At 35.8% G+C, this 21,916-nt stretch overlaps 1 protein-coding gene and 1 non-coding gene across 4 annotated transcripts in view; both read right to left on the reverse strand.

Moving 5' to 3' along the window:
- The window catches only part of diaph2.L (diaphanous related formin 2 L homeolog), a 774,648-nt gene that overhangs the window by 503,785 nt on the left and 248,947 nt on the right, over nt 1-21,916 (reverse strand). For all 3 annotated transcript variants that reach the window (XM_041572752.1, XM_041572751.1, XM_018229885.2), the window contains one exon: nt 14,978-15,092. In XM_041572752.1, coding sequence (XP_041428686.1) covers nt 14,978-15,092 — 115 coding nt within the window. The remainder of the gene's footprint in view (nt 1-14,977; nt 15,093-21,916) is intronic.
- Nucleotides 7,616-7,804, reverse strand: LOC121397433. The gene has a single exon (XR_005963666.1). It is a non-coding gene; the product is annotated as a U2 spliceosomal RNA (small nuclear RNA).

Below are 21,916 nucleotides of genomic sequence, written 5' to 3' on the forward strand. Positions count from 1 at the left end.
GTTACCAGTACCTCAATGAGGATGTTGAGCAACAGTTGGAAAAACACAGATTACGGTTCTATAGTACAAGTCACAACTAAAAATGCAAACATCCTATGAATGAAATATTTATCCCAAAAAACCCACTCGATAAATTATGCATTGTGATCAAGGTTTGGCATTATCAGAAGAGCAACGCCTTCCAAATCCTGACATTATTGTCAGCTGTGATTCAACCGCCTAGTTAATTTGTGTCAACATTTTACTGACAAAAATGCCCTAATTCTTGACCTTCAATGGAGAGTTTAAATACAGCAAGCACAAATCATTAAGTATCAGACCATCCTTCCTCAAACTGAACACTACAACATCTGACATTTCACAAGGTCACTTTTTGAAAGCATAAAGGGATTATGCTTGTTACAATCTTGTAAGGTCACCAGCACTGCTTTTCCAAGGCTACGAGCAATGAGAAACATGGGGTCAGCCAGTGTCATTTTCCTCGCTTTTTTGTTATCTTACGCATACAGAGCTGGATCGTTTGAATAATAGTATTATAGGGGGAGGAGTATATATATATGCTGTACAGTTGCATTCATTTGGCAACTATAATAAAGTATATGAAATTCACATTCAACTTGGTTATGTTAAAACAAAACACACAAAACTTGTGTAACATGTGTGATTCACTGTAACAGTAATAGTGATGGAAAAAGGCCATTATTCATCAAAGGTACAGTAAAAATGTATATGAGGGGGTGTTAATGTAGCAGAAGAAAACAGGCAAGAGGCAAGGTTAAAATATGAATTCATGAATAGTGGAGAAGCAGAAGAAGAAGATGGAAGAGTTTAGAATACTAGAATGAGATGAAAACTTTATATTTGAGTAAACTGTTTTCTCCTCTTGACTTTATTTGTGCCTACTATCTTAATTCCTTCACCTAGGGCCCATGCCCAATGTGTTTAGCTCAGAGTTTAGCTTTCTATGACCTGCACAGCAATGGATTTCTAAGGATGGGGGGACTTGAAGTCACATTAAAAGCAGCTAGAAACACCCCACTGGTCAACTTAGTTTAAAGTTACTCAAACAATGGCTAAAACATCAGCAATTATACCATCTATTTAATTTATTTATAGTTGAAATCCCTTCCCTTACTGCGCTATATCAGTCACCACAGTCTGTAACATGTTTGCCAACTAGTAATCAAGCAGTGGTTTGACTTCGAGACAAATTCAAATCTATCTTTAGAATGAATCTGATTTCTCTATTTTATATTATTACTATTTCTCATATTCACCTTTCATATCCTTTTTGCAAATTGTGATTTCTCTTCATAAAGGCAATTTCTGAGCTTACTTTCTGAACTTGTTGTATGGCGGTATCACTAACTAACACCTACTGCTTTTATTGCCAGCACAACATGGCTGCCTATCCAAGGACATACAATTAAGGGTGAATAGAAGAAAAAAAGAAAAACAACTGTAGTTATAGAAAGACAATAAAACCAACCGTAAAATTACATTAAATGCACTTAGACAACAAATGTGACAGGATAGTAATGTATACATTTGTCTGCTAACAATGGAGAAAATTTCTGGTTGACAAGGAGCTAAATTAATGATTTAAAGCACTTATATTGTGCTCAAATGTAAAGGATAATACAGCTACTATCCCTCAACACAGATATCACATTACCCTACTGCATTCAGCTCTTTGTAATGCTGTGTTTAGGGAATTTAGAGTATTTGATGCTAGCTATTTATCTATAGATAAAGTATCAATGCAAACACTTGTGAAATGGTAAAAGGGTATTTCTGGAAGTTGCATCTATAAAAAAAAAATCACATGTGAAGACAACCCAAAAGTCACAAGCTTTAGCTAATCCTTCATAACCACCCAACAATCCCACTTGCGAAATATATTTCCTTCATGTTTAAAAAATGAATTGGGTTTCTAGAAGATTGGGGATACCAGAATTAAGTACATTTTTTTAAAGAACTATGTTTAGAGTTCAGTCTATTTCTTGCTAATAGACATGAGCGAATTTTTTCACCCAGTTTTGCCAAGGAAATTATGCCCATTGGAGAAAAAAAATGTCGCCCATAGACAATGCATTTCGACAAATTTTCACTGGTGCCGAATGGGGTCAAATTCGCCCATTCCTGCTAACAATAACTAATAAAACAAGCAGCACAGATACTTAAAATGATTTAGAGAAGTGGCAGACACATAGGTTGAAACCCCCTTCTCCACTGCTGCTCTGTTGCTCTTCGTGCCTGCTCCTGAATACATTGCCTCAGCTCAGGTGCAGGCAGATGTGGCCGATTTTGGCGTGAAATGCGACATCTCATGTTTATGCACCGAAATCAGAAGCAGATTCTCTGCTAGCACAGGCTGAAAAACACAATATCTGACACTACCCTTAGCAAGTGTCTTATCTAATTAACAACCATAACGTAACTTGATTAGACTATTGGTAAATCTGTTGATTAAACTCTCAAGTGGCCTGTGTGTAGTGGGAGGGGGCACATTACAGGGTGGAACTATACAGCCAGGGTTGGTTCAGTGAGTTAATGATGTATTCGAGCAGAAGAAGTGGAGTGTAAAGCATTTTGGGGAAGGGACTGTAGGTAAGTGGAAGGTGGTTCTAGCTAAAAAGCACAGAACATAACCCTATGTACCCAACAAGCTGGAGGAGTTAAAGGACCAATGACATAATTTTTTTTTTGAAAATTCGTTACTATACAACGAAAAAAAATCACCAACACAAATTAAATTTTAAAATAGCAAAGCCTTTATTAAAAAATAACTTACAGAAAGTCCACTTCCTGTCCTTTTCAGAAACGGCGAAATGGCGACCATCTATCCTGCAGCAATCAATTTCTCCTCCCTGGTTTCTTCTTTCTTTATTGAGAATCTGCTGGGCCCCGAATCAAGGAGGAGAAGAAGCCGCATGCTGTCACTTGAAAAGCCAGAGAGGAGAAATCGATTGCTGCAGGATGGATGGTCACCTTTTCAACGTTTCTGAAGAAGACAGGAAGTGGACTTTCTGTAAGTTATTTTTTAATAAAGGCTTTGCTATTTTAAAATTTAATTTGTGTTGGTGTTTTTTGTTGTTGTATAGTAACGAATTTTCAAAAAAACTTCTTAGTCACTAACCTGCTTCCAAGGTACTTATTTTCAAAAGACTGACACAAACCCTAGTTTTTATACTTTGCGCTCATAGAATGGAGCCCAAAAGCCTTACTTTGAATGCAGTGCTGCATTAATAAGAGAGTAGGGTTGAAGGTAGCACTTGGGCAACCCTTACAGTGCCTAGCTTTTATGTTTTTAGACATTGAGATTAGGGAGTGCAAGGAGCTGAGAGGTGCTGGAGGGCCATGTACCATCTGCTTATGGCAGGCTATATGTACAGGACTTCCATGCATCCAGAACTGCACAGACCATGGCTCATATGCAAGTTGTCTATGTATAGGCTCTAAGGGGTGTCATTTTGCACTCTGCACTTTTCCCTGGGGCAATATTACAAGAGGCCCAAGTGGATAATGCCCTATATCTGCCCTCTTCCCTGAACATTGATATGCTAGACTTTCTAGTATTATGTTACATAAAATGAAATGCTATATATACTATAATATCAGGGGCACCACAATTTAGGCAAAACAGGTTGCAAATTGAGGTTTTGTTTGGCTTGCCTCAGAATGAACTTGTCTTAATTTGCTGCTTGGTATATTGATCAGCAGAAGTAGCAATCACTGTTATTGCTCAGAGCTCAATTTAATGGTCTAATTTGAATGGGCAATTGAGAAATGGCACCAGGTGAGCTCACAGTGGATAGTGGCAATTAACGGTACTAGTAGTTATGTACGGATACAGTCTCCGGCTGCCTTAATGGTGTAGAAAGTTAGCTAAATCCTACTGTGGTATAGCTTTAGCAATTACACAATACTTGCACTGCATTAAACATTTCTCAGACAGACAGACTAACTTGCCAACTCAACGGTTAATTTTGAAACATATTCACAGGCCTAAAGCCAGATCTTTCCTTAAATTGCAGTGGATTGGACCCTGGTGACTGTAGAGGTATTTAGATCATTTTTACATAAAGGTTTTAGTCATTTTAATATTTAATATTAATTGTTATTGATATAGCTTTTCCCGTAACACTAATTCATGTAATTTTAAATTATGCTAAAACAAGTCTGAATGTTTTCTCTTGTTGGTAAGATTCCATTTGAAGTGTCCAGAAAGGGAGATGAAATGACTGATGGTGTTACGTACAAATAATGGCTACTACATTTAATGGCTAGGGTTAAAGAATCTGGAATTGTTTTGTTCATCAACATCAGTGTTACATTGCAGCAAATTTTTCATCAAAGCTTTTCTTCATCAAGCCAGGCTCAGTAACACACTGAATGCAACAGTCTGGCTCCATGTTCTTAGTTCTAGACATATTAAAAGGGTGATAATACTTTTACAACAGACTTGAACCTCCCAACTGGACTAGAAACCTTGCATTTTGTACCATATTATTATTAGAATATGATGTGGAGGCCAGCAGCCATAGACATGGATTCCTAAATCCACCCTGCTCAGTAGAAATCATCCAGGGCAATAGACTCATTTGATGCAAGATGATGCTCCAGCAAGAATTCCTTCTAATTTGATTACTCTTGACTTAATGGTTAATAACGGTTAATAATTTAATATAATAGTCAATGAAGGCATTTGTTATGTTTCTAGTTCTGAATACCTAAATAGCATCATTGTATATACCCTTCTGAATGTTTAATACAGTGTGACATACCAATACAGATCTATCAATAAACTTATATATTAAATAGTGAATAAAGTACTCCATATTGTAAAATATGAGAATATTATAAATCAATGAGGAGTTCCATGACCTGTATTAGAGCACAAAGCCAAAGAACACTATGTTGTCATATTTAATTAAAATAAAATATTCAGAAGCCTAAACTTCCACAGTCAACACTATGAGGCCCATTTATTTAAGGATTGAATTTTAGTGGTATTAGAGCTTTCTGAAACCATGATTAAACTCTATGGGGGGAATGTAATATTGGTCGCTAACACAAAAATAATTTACGATTCATTTATAATCATAATGTGAATAAATGTTTGTAAAGTGTACAATTTTGCGTTTGAAAATACTTTGCCCCTCACACGACAGTAGGATAGCGATTACAAATTTCATTATTTGTGCCAGTGTGCAGTTTGTGTAATAAAACTTGAAGTTGTTACGTTTGCTCCAAAAGTTGACACCACCTTCAAGCAGGTGTTAAAGGGTGCAATGCACAATTAAGATTCGTAATGCAATAAAAGAATATTACATTGTAACATTTTTATTTGCAAATTTGTTCTCTTTGCCAATTTTATTACTTTTTATTTCCCCCTGTGTCTGAGAAATCACAAATGCCATAAATGTTATTAAAGGATCCGAATATAAAAAGTATGGATGAAAAATAAGTGCAGCAGAAAATACGAATATCTCTAAAACCTCTAACAATTTGGATAATACCTAGCGATAAAAAATCTGAAAACCTCAAAAAGTCTGGACGGCTAAAAAAAAAAAGTCCAGCAGGGTCAGCAGGTTTTTACACTTAATAAATCTTTTTTTTTTTTTGAGTTTGAGAGACATTTTAAAAACTTTTTTTAGAGAAAAAATAAGATTTGTGGAAAAAAAAGGAAATCCGAATGTTAGTAAATAGGCCCCTACATGTTAGATAACAGGAATAAGACTGATATAATGATGGATGCATAATTGTAACTGTTAAATAATATTTGAATCACTTGTTCCATTGTGATCATCAATGGGCAGGGATAGCTAGAACTTGTGCCCAGCACAGTGCTTGTCTGAAGGACTACGATTCTATACTATAGCTCCAATTTCTTTAATATATATATATGGTTCGAACATATATTTTCTATTCTAAGGCCTTCTTGGTTACTGTTAAATGTTGCCCTTTGTGCACAAACCCTATAGGGGACCATATAAGTGATTTAGTTCCCATTTTACTCAAGCTGTACTAAATAAAAATGGTTTTATACTGTTGCTCCAGTTTTGATGAGCCTTCAGTCCCATAAATACCTTGTGTACTGATCTCTAAGTAATGTGGGTGGATTTATCTACACACTGTTATCAATGACTTACTATTATTTATTATATTGTTATTTATATTATTTATAATTATATCACTATCAAGTCCCATAACAGAATACTGGAGTTTCCTCTACTCTAATTGCCTTTCTTAGCATTGCGCAGTTCTTGCCATATTAATTATTGCATCTCCTACTCTGTTACCCATATAGCCATCCCATTTTAAGAGCACAACTGATAAAAACAGCTATAAAAATATATGCACCATGGTATTTTGGAAGTCTGGTTAGGTAATCCCATTAAAATTTAGTACAACCCATAAAGTAGTCTACCATTTAAAATCAATGGCGATATTGATCTTTTAAATAAGTATGACTTCCTTCTATTAATGTCTCGCTGTTGGCAATTTATGCACAAAAGTTCCCTGTCTGAAAGAATACACTAGTCAGGCATTCTCTTCAATATGGATTTTAATTTTAGATATTATCATTTACATGAAACTAAAATAAGAAGTACACTGTAAAATTGTATAGTATAATTCACTATGAAATTAATGGCTCTTGAGTTTCTATATAAATGTAGTAGAAATTTGGTTCTTCTAAAGGCTGTAAAATAGGGCACTAGCCTTAAATTAATTTCTGTATTTAGTTTTTAGGGTCTTAGCTCTATATAGACCTTTACATGCTTATGTCTAACCCTTGTACTCACACGGTATTGCTGGGATGGGCAAAGGCTGGACATATTGTTAACATTGTAAATCCAGCCTAAAAAAACACTAAAGCATTTAAACTCTGGACATTAAGCACTTAACTTGCATTGAACATTGGCCGTTGAATTTATTGCTACAAACGTATAACATGTATAGATTAAACAAGTTTTTTTATTGAAGCCTAAGCTGTGCTTCATTGCCCAGTGAATAAAAGGGGTCCCAAAGGTCGATGTGGGGGTTGGGGGCAACAAATGCAATTATAAATGCACCCCACGTTGGGGTAGGGGGAGAAGGAGCCTAATGGCCACACATCTACCCTCTAGATCAATGCTCAACATGAAGGTTTATTCCACAAGATTCAAAAGTATGGATGCACCAAATCAATTAGGCCAAACCAAATCCTTAAAATCACATGACTTTTTGTCACATAAACAAGGAAGTAAGAAATTTGTTAAACACACATGCAGTGCATGGTTCTCCTTGACCCTTTTTAGCCCTAATTTGCATGTGCAAATTAGGGTCCAGATTCGGTTAGGGATTCAGCTGAATCTTACATGAAGGATTTGAGATTTGGCCAAATACCAAAATAGTGGATTTGGTGCGTCCCTATTCAAAAGTGCTTAAAAAGTGAAGTGCCAGGGTGAACTATATAGGAGTTAAAACAATAAATTAAATCATATTAAAAGTAGCTGTGTGCAGCCTATGTAAAAATTTGCCTCATCAGTGTTGCCAATAGGCTGGGGATAAAAGAGAAGAGTGCTGCAAAAAGTGCCCAAAGTGCCATAAGTCACATGTGAGATTGGCAAACAAATGAACTCAGGCACCCCAGGGGTGCAAATCCTAAAGAGCAAAAATGCTTGGGCTCCAAATCAGCAGGCTCTTGGACAAGATCAAGTGATGCTCTGTTCCATCAGTGGGGTTGACATCTTCCACAATCTTAAACTGATAAGAACAGATATTACACTTGATCTTACCCAAAAGGCAGAGGAGCAATTAAACAAGTTTATTACTTGGTACTGATTTTTCCAAACAGTTTGTTCAGTTTGCTATGGTTTTGCTAAAAGACAAAAGGTGTTGTCCTACTGGCATAGTGAGGTTTTAATGGAATATATTTTTATGTACTGTTATAATCTGGGCCCACTGCCTAGATTAACATGGACAGCTACAGTATTTGTGAACTTTTGTCATCACCATATGAATGATTTTTATTTGTTACATGTTTAATGCAAAGCATGCTGGGAATTGTAGGTAGTGCTACTCATGGGCAGCAAAAGTCTGTCTCCTTTTGGCTGTTAAGAAGGGAAGACCTGTGGAAAAGTTGTATTGGTTGAAGTTGTGCTATATGTTATTGAGTCTAATATTGCATACACACACATACACACACACCTTCTATAAAAGCAGGACTGGACAGTGGGGGTTTTCTGAATCATCCCAGGCCTCCCGTGCATGAGATCAGGCTTGGTGCACATCTTCTGCAGAACTTTTCCAAACAAACCTGATCTTGCACAGGGAATGTCTGGGAAGTTGGGCAACAATGGTGGCAGCAGTTAATTACTCTGGGCCAGTGTGGCTTTAAAGAAAAGGAGCGCTGGTCCAGGGTAAGAAGCAAACGTGTCACCGGAGTGCCTAACTGTCACCCCACCATTGGCTTTTCTTGTCCTTTCAAATGCCATTGTAAGTTGCAAAACAACACAAATATTGTTGGTTATATCTCATCTCACACAGCCTAAATAATATAACAAAGAGAAGTATGCACACCCAGCCTTTAATCTCCAGCATAGTTTTCCTCCAAATAATGAAATTAACAAAAACTGGCAGCAAACACAGAACAATGATCTGGTACTACAAAACCCGACAGACTGCCTGTTCCCAGGGAAATGAGCATTGGACATTTTACTAAATCATTACTGATTTACATTACATGGCACTCAGCATTGCAGGAGACTTAAATTGTAGTGGGATTTTAAAACCAACAATATTGACTTTTTTTTTTTTGCAATACGACAACCCCCTTAAGATGTGTCAGAGCTGGGAATGCTAAATGAGTGTCATCTTTGCACTCGGGGCTCGGGAACATCGGAATCTTGATGCAAAGCGTGACTTTTTTGTGATTGCTTTGACAAGATTTCAATGCAAAAAACTCTCCCTCCACAACAAGAGAAGCAAACTTTCAGCTGCGCTATGAATAACAATGAGACTGCTCTCAACTTGACCCATCTAATATACAACTCACACCTTTATTATAATTACCCAAGCGTCTACTGATCAAGTATCGCACCACTATAAAAAAATGTTCTTTAGAGACATGAGTAAGCAAACTTAGAGCTGAGTGGTACATGCAAAAAGGTTTAGAAGACTTTAGATCAGAAAAAATTTCTTTGCTAAAGGTCAAATACATTTTTAGGTTACTGCAAAATCCATGCAAACAAATAACAAAGTAACCTAAGGTATCGGCACACATTCTGTATACAATGCTGCAAGTAGACTTAAACAAAAGGAATATATTTCTCTCTACAGATTGCATTGCAGATTGTTACATTGCACTTGTACTGGGGGGGGTGCAATTAATGCTCTAAGGAACAAATATTTTTGGAACAAAAAAGCTTTTATCACATGAAACGATCCTAAATCAAATAATTTTCAATAGCATAAAATTTATGAAGTGCTCCTCATATCTGTTTGTTTTACTTATAAAGTATTTATAGGTATTGCACTTATTATGCAGCATGACAGTACAGGTATGGGACCTGTTATCCAGAATGCTCAGGACCTGGGGTTTACCAGATAAGAGGGTCTTTCCATAATTTGGATCTCTATGCCTTAAATCTACTAAAAAATATTTTAAACGTTAAATAAACCCAATGGGATTGTTTTGCCTCCAATAGGGATTAATTCAATCTTAGTTGGAATCAAGTACAAGGTACTGTTTTACTATAAAACAATCCGGAAAAAACTTAACTCATTTTAAAAATTCTAAATGACTTTATTAAAATTGAGTCTCTTGGACATAGTCTGTCCGTATTGGATAACGGATCCAATACTTTTACCTGCAATGATCCACAAACCAGAATGCCAGGGTGCCCACAACCCAATCCCAATTTCAACAATATCTGTTCCAATTTCAAGACTTTGCCTTTCTTTTCTTCTGCTCTCTTCCAGCTCAAATCTGAAGGGTGAAGGAGGCAGCAGAGGACATGGGAGTTTTAACTATAAAGATCCAGACCTCTCTCTCCAAATCTGCTAAAATAGATTTTACTGTAGAACACCCCTTTTCAGTTTCCTTTTCCCGTAAGACTTCTCTATCCATCCCTGACTGGATACATACATTGGTGGAAGCTGTATTTCAACATTTGAAATGTACCAACCATCAGAAGTCCCTTGAGGCTGTAGGATGAATGCTGTAAATTGCTGGTGAAGCAGAGACAGCTCTATTCACTGCCCTATGTTATCTCACAAAATGTAGCTATCTGGAACCTGTCATGGTCCTTGCAGCTATCAAGCTGGTTAGAACAGGACAAGCCTGGCTTCTGTGGTTACCTCTCCAAACATGCATTATCATAGAATAAACACATTTTGACTGTTTTCACATATTTTACCAACATTCAGGTAAATCTTTTTTGCCTTTGAAAATCCAAAGACCAGATCATAACAGGGCTTATATAGAAAGATCTGTAGAAAGCTTTAATTGTATTTTTGTGCCTCTTGAAAGTAAGTGTCTCTAACTTAACTACAGATGCAGAAGGTTCCTCCAGTGAGAATAATCTTTACCAAGTCACTTTCTAGTTTTCTGACATACTGGGATGACTGATCAGATCAGACGGTACCAAAGATGTGGCACAATCAGTCTAGTATTCATTTTGGCAGGCTGTGCATACGTGTCAGATGTTTTATTAAGGTCTTCTCCATCTGTATGTAAAAAAGTATTCATGAACTAGTGATTGGTGCCCTCTTTGTAAATTGCTAAATGATACATCATATTTCTGAATTACTTCATACTTGAGAGAACTGTCTTTCATTATCAGTTTATTATAGCTTTTATTTTGTGAATACCATAAAAGTGTTCTATCCCCCCTGCGCTTTTCGCCTTTGCTATCCATGCCTTGTGTGCGGACAGTTTCCGCTAGCAGACTAATTGCAAAGGAGAAAGTAATGGATCTCCTGGTGATACTCAATCATTTCGGTAAACACAAATCTTAAGAATTCCCATATTAAACTTGTCTTTTAAGTAATTACAGAGTCATGTCCTGAGTGCACTTACTCGCACAGAACCCCAGATCTGCTGACAACAACCGGAGCCTTATACAGTGATTGATTGTTAATTATTATTCCTCATCATCCATCATCATAAGCTTTTAAAACTCCTGTCAAATTAAGTGAGGTCAGTAGACCGTATTTAATTGAGGATTACAAAAACCTGAAGATGCAGCTATTTGCTAAACAACTCTTATATAAATAATCTTGTTATCAATTAGCAAAGCTTGTTTTGACCATTGTTTCTTAAATTATATTATGTTTGGTTATAGGCCAGACTGAACTTTACTGCTATATGTACTGAAGATGCTCTATTATGTTGTATTATGATTTAAACTCATCATGTCAAAGCTCAGCATGTCTTGCACTTTTATCTGGCCATGCAGATGTGATGCCTAAAAGCCTAAAAATGAAGGCCTCACGCATGATTCTGTTGATGTGGTGTTTAAGTGAAGGTTTATCTGAAGCTCTGAGCTTGATTTCTATGTCATACTTTGCTATCAACTCCCTGACAAGCCACTAATAAAAATACTAGCGCAGGCACAGTTCGTTCTGTTATAGCAATCCATAGCAACCCGTTAGCATTGCCTGTTTTTAGAATGATAAAAGCAAATTGGTTGTCACGAAAAACCAAACCAGGTCACATTCTGACCTTATTAATATTTTTTTTTTTTAAGTTTTTGTTCAGTATTCTCGTACATTTGAGTTGGATCTTTTACTTGTCTCTAGATGCCCTTTAATGTCAATATCTGTTAAACACGTTATGGTCAGATCATAACTGTACATTATTGTACAGATCAGATTATCATATGAACTGTAAAATGTGCACTGCTCACATATACACTAAGCTTGAAGCTTGATATGAGCCGCAGGGTGCTGTCATTGCTTTGTGTATGTCGGAGAAAAACTCAATGATTATACTTACTTATCTGCTTTATTTTATTTTTTTGCATTCTTCTTGATTAATTTGTAGCTTAATCCTGTTGTGTCTGGCAAAAATGTATAGTCACATTAAGTAGTACATGTCTAATATTTTTGCTATGGGCCACTCTTTGGAAAAAAAGCCATTGAACACAAATGTTACATGGGCAGTAAAACAAAAGAGTGAAAATATATTATCTACAGTTCCTGTATCTAATGGTGCTTGGCGTGAGGTGTTACTAATAGAGAATAAATATAGCAGAGACTGAAAGGAGGAGTAATGCCCAATAAATCCACCCCTGGCTCTTTCCTGCCTGCACATCTGAGCATTATGGAGCCAAAGCAATTTACCAAATATTTTTATTATAGAAAAAAATTGAGTTCAGAGGGCTCAGCTCGTGAGAGCTTAAATAAATGAATATTAAGTAAGGGGATAAGAAGAATAGCGATGGGCGAATTTGGGCCGTTTCACTTCAGCGAAAAATTAGCGAAATTCTCAAAACGGCGGAAAATTTGCAAAACGGTGCCTGCTTCTCGTTTTTGATGCCAGCGTCCATTTTTTTGGATGCTGGCGCACATTCACTGGCAAAAATGCGCCGGCGTAAAAAAAACGTATGCCAGCATCCAATTTTTTTTTGATGCAGTCGAATTTTCGCAGATTTACTAAAGAAGAAGCGACCAAGGCCAAATATTGCCAAAAGGCACACACTTAAAGGAACACTATACCCCCCAAACAATGTAGGTCTCTATTAAAAGATACTGAGTAAAATAGCTCATGTGTAAAACCCTGCTTCATGTAAATGAACCATTATCATAATAATATACTTTTTTAGTAGTATGTGCCATTGGGTAATCATAAATTGCCATTTTAAAAAATAAGAGCCGCCCCCTGAGATCGTAAGATTCACTGTGCACACATACAAACCACATGTAAGGTCACATGAGCCAATTAACAGACAGAGTTCTACCTTTTGCTTCCTCACTTCTTCCTGTTACAGTTAGTGTTGTAGTATTTCTGGTCAGCTGATCTCTGAGGCAGCACAGATACAGTCACAAAATGGTGGTTCAAGGCAAGAGATGTAAAAGGGCAATATTTATGTAAATATATATTCCAGCTTGGTAAGATTCTTTAATATGTCATTAAATTTGATATAAACTATCTGTTGTTTAAGTATTCATTTTGGGGGTATAGTTTTCCTTTAACTCAGCAATGTGCAAACAACATGTAGCTATGAGCCAAGTGAATACCATTTGGGAATATTTACGCAGAATATAGATGTAATTGGGCTCCCTACATGGTCTATTGTGTTTTTCTTCTGTAAAGAAGGGACCAAGTAAAAGATAAAGCGAGCATATAAGAGAATAGGAGGGTGTTAACCCTTTTATCACCCATAATTGTAGTATAAATCAAACTGTCCCTTTCTTTATAGTACAGTGATCCAAGTTATCCAAGACACAAGACCCATCCATCCCACCCATCCATGTTGCTATTATTAGTGTAATCAGTAGTTGTGCTATTCAACAAGAGCCCAGTGACTACAAATGACATGTACCAGAGCAGTTATAAACAGATTTAGTGCATTTATTAACTGGTACATTTTGTGTACCCTTACTGTACATTTAGCCTCTTTTATCCCTTCATTCTCTATTCTAATTCCCTTATGTGCCATCCCTTTCTATATTCAATATATCCATATTTAGTTGGCAACGGGTATAAATTATTCATTTACAATAATTCAGATTGCTACCAAGCAAACCACTATGGTATATTTAAAGATGCAAAACATATATTTGAAAACGTTAGCTTACTCTCTTGTGAATGTCACCAAGGAATAATATAGCCGCATAGATTCCAGTGCCGGTCAGTCTGGTCATTTAATGAAAGAGCTCAAAAACAAACTGCAAATCCAGCACTGAGGAGTGTGCCTTTGAACCGTGTGCTCAGATAAATCCAGATTTAGTAAACAACAACTGAGACTAAAAGAGAATATTATTTTTCCTTGTATATATATTATTTATTAATAAAAATTATCCTACAACTGACAGGGCCAAGCAGTGTCCAGGATCTATATACAAAATACAGAAAATCAACTGTACAATATGAAACTATTGATCTGTTTGTCTGATCTAGATCAGCTAGATATCTGGTTCCAACAGAGATCTCTAACAACTTGTCTTGTAACTTTCTTGAACTGAACCTCAAAGCATCAGATATCATTACTATCGACTTTAGACTCAGATATTCTTGTATGGTAATTGCACATATTATATTATATGAAGTCCAAAAACTATTTCTTTTAATGCATGATTGATATTGTTATAGGTATGGACTCTTAGAAAAAGAAACTTTCTGGAAAAACGTTTCTGATTAACTGTTTTAATAAAACACTATCTTGTAGTTTATGGTAGCCATGCTAGCATGAATCCATGTTCATGGCAGAACAATCTTATTGGTATCTTCAACATTTAAAAACTTTTTAGTAGCTATCAGTAATGGCGATGAAAGTTATAAAAATAAAACACCATATATTCTGCATAATAGATCCTATACCTGTATTGATTAATGGACTATACAACTGTAGTAGATCACAAAGCTATTCAATCTAAAAAAAAGAAAAATAACCCAATGCTTTTAGTACAGCCTGCTGTTCCATCATGACAATGCCATTATATTTGAGTTCTGGTCTTCCGTTTGCTGCGTTTACAGACTAAGTCCACCTTCCTCAATGCATGCTTTATATATTTTTTATAGGACAAATAAAAGATAATGTCCGAGGCAGTTAGAAACTACTATGATCTCTATTACAAATACCATTTAACTCTTTCCAATCCACAAGCAATAGATGATCTCCAAACACTTGCTGTTCAAAAACAAACATTTTTTTGTAAACACTAAAAGACAGAACCTTGAGACATAAATTCTACATGACACTCTCTGTCAATGAGAGGGAATTTGAAAAACCGGCAAGTAAAGGTTTAAAAATGGTTCTCTTACCTTTCATGTGTGTGGCAAACATCTGTGATAACCTTGTAAAAATGTCAGGGTGTTCAAATTTCTCTTCTTTAGCTTTGACCCAAATGCAGTTCTCTGTCAGTTCTTGAGGCTCCAGCTAAACAAAAGTGAACAATTTAGAGGAATAAGAAGTCCAAGATGTGACTTTAATGCAAAATACTAATATTTATGTATATACAAGTACTGTATATATACACGCTGTGGTTAGATAGAAATCGTTTGAAGTGGTCGCATTCACTTAAAGTGAAAATAAAGAGAGAGAGAACTGGCTAAAAGATAGACTACAAAGAGTGGTGGTAAATGGAACATTTTCTAATTTATCTAAGTTGGGAAACTGGGCAGAAAACTGGAAAATGAGGTTCAATGTTGATAAATGCAAGGTTATGCACTTTGGCAAAAATATTATAAATGCAAGTTATACACGAAATGGCAGTGTGTTTGGAGTTTCCTTAAATGAGAAGGATCTAAGGTTTTTTGTAGATAACAAGTTGTCTAATTCTGGGAAGTGTTATTCTGTGGCCACTAAAGCAAATAAAGTTCTGTCTTGCATAAAAAAGGGCATTAACTCAAGGGATGAAAACATAATTATGCCTCTTTATAGGTCCCTGGTGAGGCCTTATCTGGAGTATGTAGTGCAGTTTTGGACTCCAGTCCTTAAGAGGGATATAAATGAGCTGGAGAGAGTGCAGAGACGTGCAACTAAACTGGTTGCAGGGATGAAAGACTTAAATTATGAGGGTAGACTGACATGGTTGGGGTTGTCTGGAACCACTATTAAGGTCTTTTAGTAGCAAATTTTATGCATTGTTTTGAAATAAACAGTAAAATGTATAAGAAAATGTTCTTCATCTATGGAATACAGTAATTGAGATGAATGACACATGATCAAATGTTAGTCTTGACACTGGCTCATGAATTGACCCTCCTATATGTTATAGTTATCAGTTGAATGTTCAGTATCAGTTATGGTCTCCAAGTGCTTTTCTGTTTGCCTAACTTTCTTCATGCTACTCCTTTTAGGCTTCTACGCCTGATAGAAATATGCTGCCATAAAGTAACGCCTATGAGATTCTTGCCCTAAACAAGTCTATGCTACGTCTACACAATATCAGTTTCTGTCTTTTCTCCAGTAAATCCTTTTGTTAACTAGCTGATCCATAGGAAAAACAAACCTACTGTAGGTTATTCACTTAGCTGACTCTCCCACATAAAGGGCCAGCTTCAATTCAGTGAGAAAAAGTTATTTCCAGTTTTATCACATGAAAACTCAAGGACGAGATTCAATTTGAGGAGCAAAAATGTTTCACCTAATTCAGTGCCAGTTTTTTTCCCATAGAGCTTTCAAGTGATAAACCGTGAGATCATTTTCTCAGAATTGCATCTCAAATTGAATCTTGTCCATTCGTTTTCGAGTGATAAACCCTTGTCCTCACTGAATTGAATCTGGCCCAAAGTATATAAGAATACTGCTGGGGACTCCTAGAGAGGCCATGTTGCAAAAAAAGTCTAACAACTGAAAAGTAGATGACTGTTGCAGATTTCCTTTAAGTATCATTTGCATCATCGAGATGACGTCCCTACCTCATTATCACCTGCAAATCATGGAATATTAATATCACAAACCTTTGACAAATACTGCTCGACTCCAGCATGCTCCAATCTCAGCAAAAGTAATTACTTTCTAAGTTTAATAGAAAATCTCAGCCAGTGTAGGGACCTTCAGCCATGATTAAAACACCAGCAATGCTTTAAAAATCTTTTTTTATTTTATATGACAGCACATGTTGCTAAATTAACAAATACTTATAAAAGTCTCCTTATTTTGCGATAAGGCAAGATATACGGCTGTCTGTGTCATTTTACTGCAGCTTTGAAGGAATCATTCCTTGTTCCATTAAAATGTTACAGCATGCTTCCTCAAATTGTAACTTTTAACAAGTACCAGGTATAGGAAACATCCTGCATCTTATAAAATATAAGCCTCTTTATTAGAAAATCATTTGTGCCAATTTACATTGAATCCAGGCAGTATTACACAGTGAACAAAGATGAGCAATATGATTCTTCTAGTTTAGAAAAGTGCCATTTGTTGTGGAAAAAATGTAAAATGCTCAGTGTACAATGTGTCTTTTCCACTACCAGTGTTTTTTTCTATTTCAGAAAGTGTTTTTAGAATGACAGTTTTAACTAGTTCTTGTATTATATCTAAGGTGTTTTTTCACTGAAAACATTAATTTGCTTTAATGAGACATAAACCATGATATCTGAAGGCAGTACTGTTGCCATTCTCCCAGCATTCTGTTTGACTAAAAGTGGCTAAAACTTTTATTCCAATAGGTGACATCTAAAGTTGTGCACAGAATTGAAAACAGTTACGTTCAATATTCATTGACGAAAAATGTTGCAGGTTCACTCATCACTAATTTTGCAGACTAAAATAATATAAATTGAGCTGCAAGTCAGTCACAAGTTGAGTTCACATTTTACAATGATTTTTTGGTATATTGTTTTTAATTCAGCAAAAGTAGCATAAGTCTGTCCATCCTATAAATCAGTCATTGAAAATGTTTCAGAGCAGTTAAGCTGGCATGTTATGTAACTCAACAAACAAACAAAAAATACAGATTTGCTCATTTAAATTTGTATAAACTGGTCTGTGAATCAAAACACAGATGATTCCAATTGTTAAGGTTGCCCTGTTTGTGTTGTCAGGTCCATCATATACTGAAACTGATGCAGGGGATTGCTAAATTGATTTCAAGTTCATGCCAACAGTGACAAGACTTTGTCTCAGGTTCTCCACAACAATGCCTTCCCCGAAATTATGGTTTTCTAGGACCGTTATACAGTAATTGCCAGACTTGCTTTCTATGCACAATCTGTCACCCTAAGGTTGGTTTGCTTGGACTACTCAGCAGTATGATTCCACAAACATATCCTAGACTTGCCCTTATTTTATTTCAGGTATCAACACCTTCCACAGCACTTTACAGAGATTATACATCATTCACATAAAGAAATGAATACACCAGGCCCCTAAAAGATATACTAGCTTGAAGTAATGAAAAGCCAGAATTAAGCTACGAATCATGTTCAAATTATTTTTGTTCTTTTAAATGTTTTTTTTTTCCAGGTGATTCAATCGATTTGGATAACGTGTTGATTACCAAATCCACTTTCTTGTAAGTGTAATAGTGATTTCCAGGAACACTGATCCACTAACATTCAAATTTGATCAATGCATAAAGAATTATTCCAATCCCTTTAAGAACTGAGCTTTGCAATAACAGTAGTGTGGATCATTATGGAGTGATCAGGACTGAACGTTTAATAATGATCTATTTTAACCTGCAACTGTGTGTTATTTAATTTTTGTCTGGAATTTCATGCAGTACCCCATGTTTGTCTATAAATGGGCATAAAGAAAAGAAAATATGTGGATTTATTCTTCATGCAAATGTATCTTATTAATGCATTTACAAGTTTAGCCTTGGTTAGCAATGAATTAGCAAAAAGTTTATTGTATTGTATTGTGTTGTTTATTTTACTGAACATTTGAGTTAAAATTATTTATATTTCCTCAAAATAGAAGAGGAGGGGAAGAAGAAGAAATGTTCCGTGCAACTGAATACACTTTTCCATCATAATTGCTTGTTTGTAAAATTTTGATCCTTTCATAAGAGTTCAGAATTTGAATGTTTTAGGGTCTTTGTTTTCTTTTGCTATACAGTAATTCAGTAGTTAAGCTCATTCTATTTATAGGTTTTAAGAGTAGGCAAAACACAAGGATGGTTTGTTGGTGTTAAGAGTGATCCTGTGCAAGCATCCATGGGTGTTTCTGTTTGTAGGTGAATGTGACACTTCTATGTAAGTATGCATGGATTTTTTGTAGGTAATGATCTAATGTTTCGGAAATACTCAGCGTATAAAATGTATTTGATGATTCTTAGAGTAAAAGTGAATCTGTCAGCATTCAAACATTCTCAGCATTCATTCAAACTGTGAGCACTGAAATTATCTTGAAGAAACTCTTGAGTTAAACATAATTTCTTCTGTTTATATAAGACATGGTGACAAAAAAAGAATACTTTTTTAGATTATTGCTGAGAGGTTTGTTTTTGTAAGCAATTGTTAGTTGAAGTTTCTAAAGCTGACTGTTTTGCCAACCTGACTGTCCCATCTCAGACTGTCAGTTAAAGTTTCTAATGCTAACGGACTCCTGCTGCACAAATATGGCCCCCCTCATAGACAAGCACACTGAGTCAGATGGGTAATGTAAATGTTTAAGCAAATACTTTATGGCAAAGTTATAAGTTGCTTTCAAAGCCAATATTATGATAGATGTAAAAAAAGAGTTTAATGTCTGTTGTCTGTATCTCTTTAAAGGAGAAGGGAAGCTCCAAGACAGTTTATTGGCAACAGATAAGTGCAAGCTAGAACACTATATTTATTCCTCAGAATTCTTTACCATACTCGAGTAAACAGCTCTAGACACGTCTCTGTTTGTTTAGGATAGAAGCTGCCATATAAGCTTGGTGTGACATCACTTCCTGCCTGAGTCTCTCCCTGCTCACTTAGAACTCTGAGCTCAGATTACAGCAGGGATGGGAGGAGGGAGGGGGAGAGGAGCAAACTGAGCATGCTCAAGCCCTGCCCTGGAGGTTTAAGCTGAAAACAGGAAGTCTGATACAGAAGCCCATGTGTACACAATAAAAGGAAAGAAATGTTGTGTTTCTTTTGACAGAGGACTCAAAGTAGCATTACTTTGAGGGTTTACTGGTGTATTTATATAGACCTTTCTGATAAAGCTTACTTAATTTTAGCCTTTCCTTCTCCTTTAAGAATGTGCATTGTCAATAAAGGCAATAGGATTTAACATTTTGCAAATAAAGATTTTTCCATAAATGAGAATCATTTGGAAAGATGACAGGCAGGATTTTATTGTTTTTTTTTATTTCCTCTTCATCTGTTTAATGTGTACCTACATTTGATAGCAAAGTCTGAATTATAGCCAGTAAATACATTCTGTATTGAATTTGGGAGTGTTTATAGTTAGCATTGACTAAGGTAAGGTGGTGAGTGAGTGGGCACACCCCAGTCAGACACATGGATAGATATGCATAATATTGTATCCAATAGGCCAGTGCAAGAATGTAATTGATAGACCAGTTTTTTTCCATGTTTTCCCATTTTGGGATATGTGTTGTCTATGATTAAGTATGTATAAAAATGCAAAGCAGGGGTTGTTTAGCCATTACATTTCCATTGGCCCCATTGCACCTAAGCCCAATGTGTCGAGTTGAATGGCAGTTCAGACTTCAGTCTTCAAGAGTTTTTATGAGTGGAGTGTTAAACTTCCATAACTCAACTTGACTATATTGGAGACCTTTAGCCCTCATGTAAATCATGTTCTGGTACTATCACCTAGTACTTTTACCCAACTGTACTTGGTTGATTATGGGTCCAATAGCATCAGTTTAGTGGTACAATATTACACACTCACTAAGAAGTCCCATTTTCAGCTTTTCCTTCACTTGTGGCCTTACCCAGTGGCAACACAATCACAATCTCCAACAACAAGCAGGAAAAAGAGACAGAACTTAATTCCAACTCTGAATGGTCTGAATAATTGGAACTGTATTCCTGATACTACAAGATAGGAATGGTCCTACATATCTAGTAGGATTTTAGAGAAACTATTCACTAGGGACACTACACCAAAGAGGATTTTCTGAAAAGATGTACCTTCTACCTCCCTACAGGCTTGTTCTATATGGAAACAACAAGGGACAAAAAATAATCTCTCAATTCCATAGAGTGGAAACATTGTGCTGATGGTCAGGAAGCAACATATATAAAATTTGATAAATGAAAGTTATGACATTTGTGAATTAAGGAGTGTGCTATTTTATTTGAGAAAGATAATATTTTTACCAGAAGAATACATTTGTTGTTTTCACCCTTTGATAAATTTGCATGCCACTGGGTTGACTTGGTTGAGTTGACGTGGTTGCTTGGGCTGCACAGGCATCGACAATGTAGATAAGTAAATAATTTTATCTTCTAAAATAACTTGCAAAAAAAAGTTTTACTAATTCCTAAATTACATTTTTGGATTTTTTTTTCAAATAAATAGATACTATTTAAGCCATTTGAAATGTTTTAACTTTATTTTTTTAATGAGTGCAGCTCTGAAAGCTGAATTCATGTCTCATGTTCACCAGGGAAGTCATTTGGAATTTGACACTGAGCACTTTATATGAGTAAATCCTCCACATTTACTCCATAATATGAACACATTTTTATATTTCTATCTGATATCCATCCAATGCACTCCCTATGTAAATTCATTGCAAGCTGTCATCTTTTTTTCTTTTTTTTTTTTAATTGAAAAGCGGCACTTTAGAATCTGGTTGTCTTCGCATCTTAACAAGTGAGACTACTTCAGCTCTTTTGAAAAGCTGGTAATGCACCTTGGGACTGCTTGTTAACAATACATTAATAATTGTTTTGGCAGGTGACTCCATGAATTCCCATGTAGAGTGTGGAAATGACAGAATTAATTTTGATACATGGAATATAATTTTATTGATAGAAAGTCCACTTGTTCCAAATATAAACATGAAGTATTCCACCGCTGGAAATGATCTAATTTAGTTCTCCAGGTTTTAGAATGCTTATAAATTAACAGTTTTTTTCTTTGCCTTTTACCCATGTAATTAAATGCAATATAAGTTCTGAACATCCAAAGCAGCATCTCCTCATGAGTATCTCTCCTGCCAATTTTTTTAGTATACGGTAATAAAGGTTGATGAGGCTGAAGATAGCAAGGGAGAGTTAATGCTTCACACTGCAGCCATGTTGGTATATATTACAGAATGCTGCAGATTCAGAGATATTGGCTGGTGTGCTTGCAAAAAT

This window comes from Xenopus laevis, chromosome 8L, assembly GCF_017654675.1.
Source record: "Xenopus laevis strain J_2021 chromosome 8L, Xenopus_laevis_v10.1, whole genome shotgun sequence".
NCBI lineage: Eukaryota > Metazoa > Chordata > Amphibia > Anura > Pipidae > Xenopus > Xenopus laevis.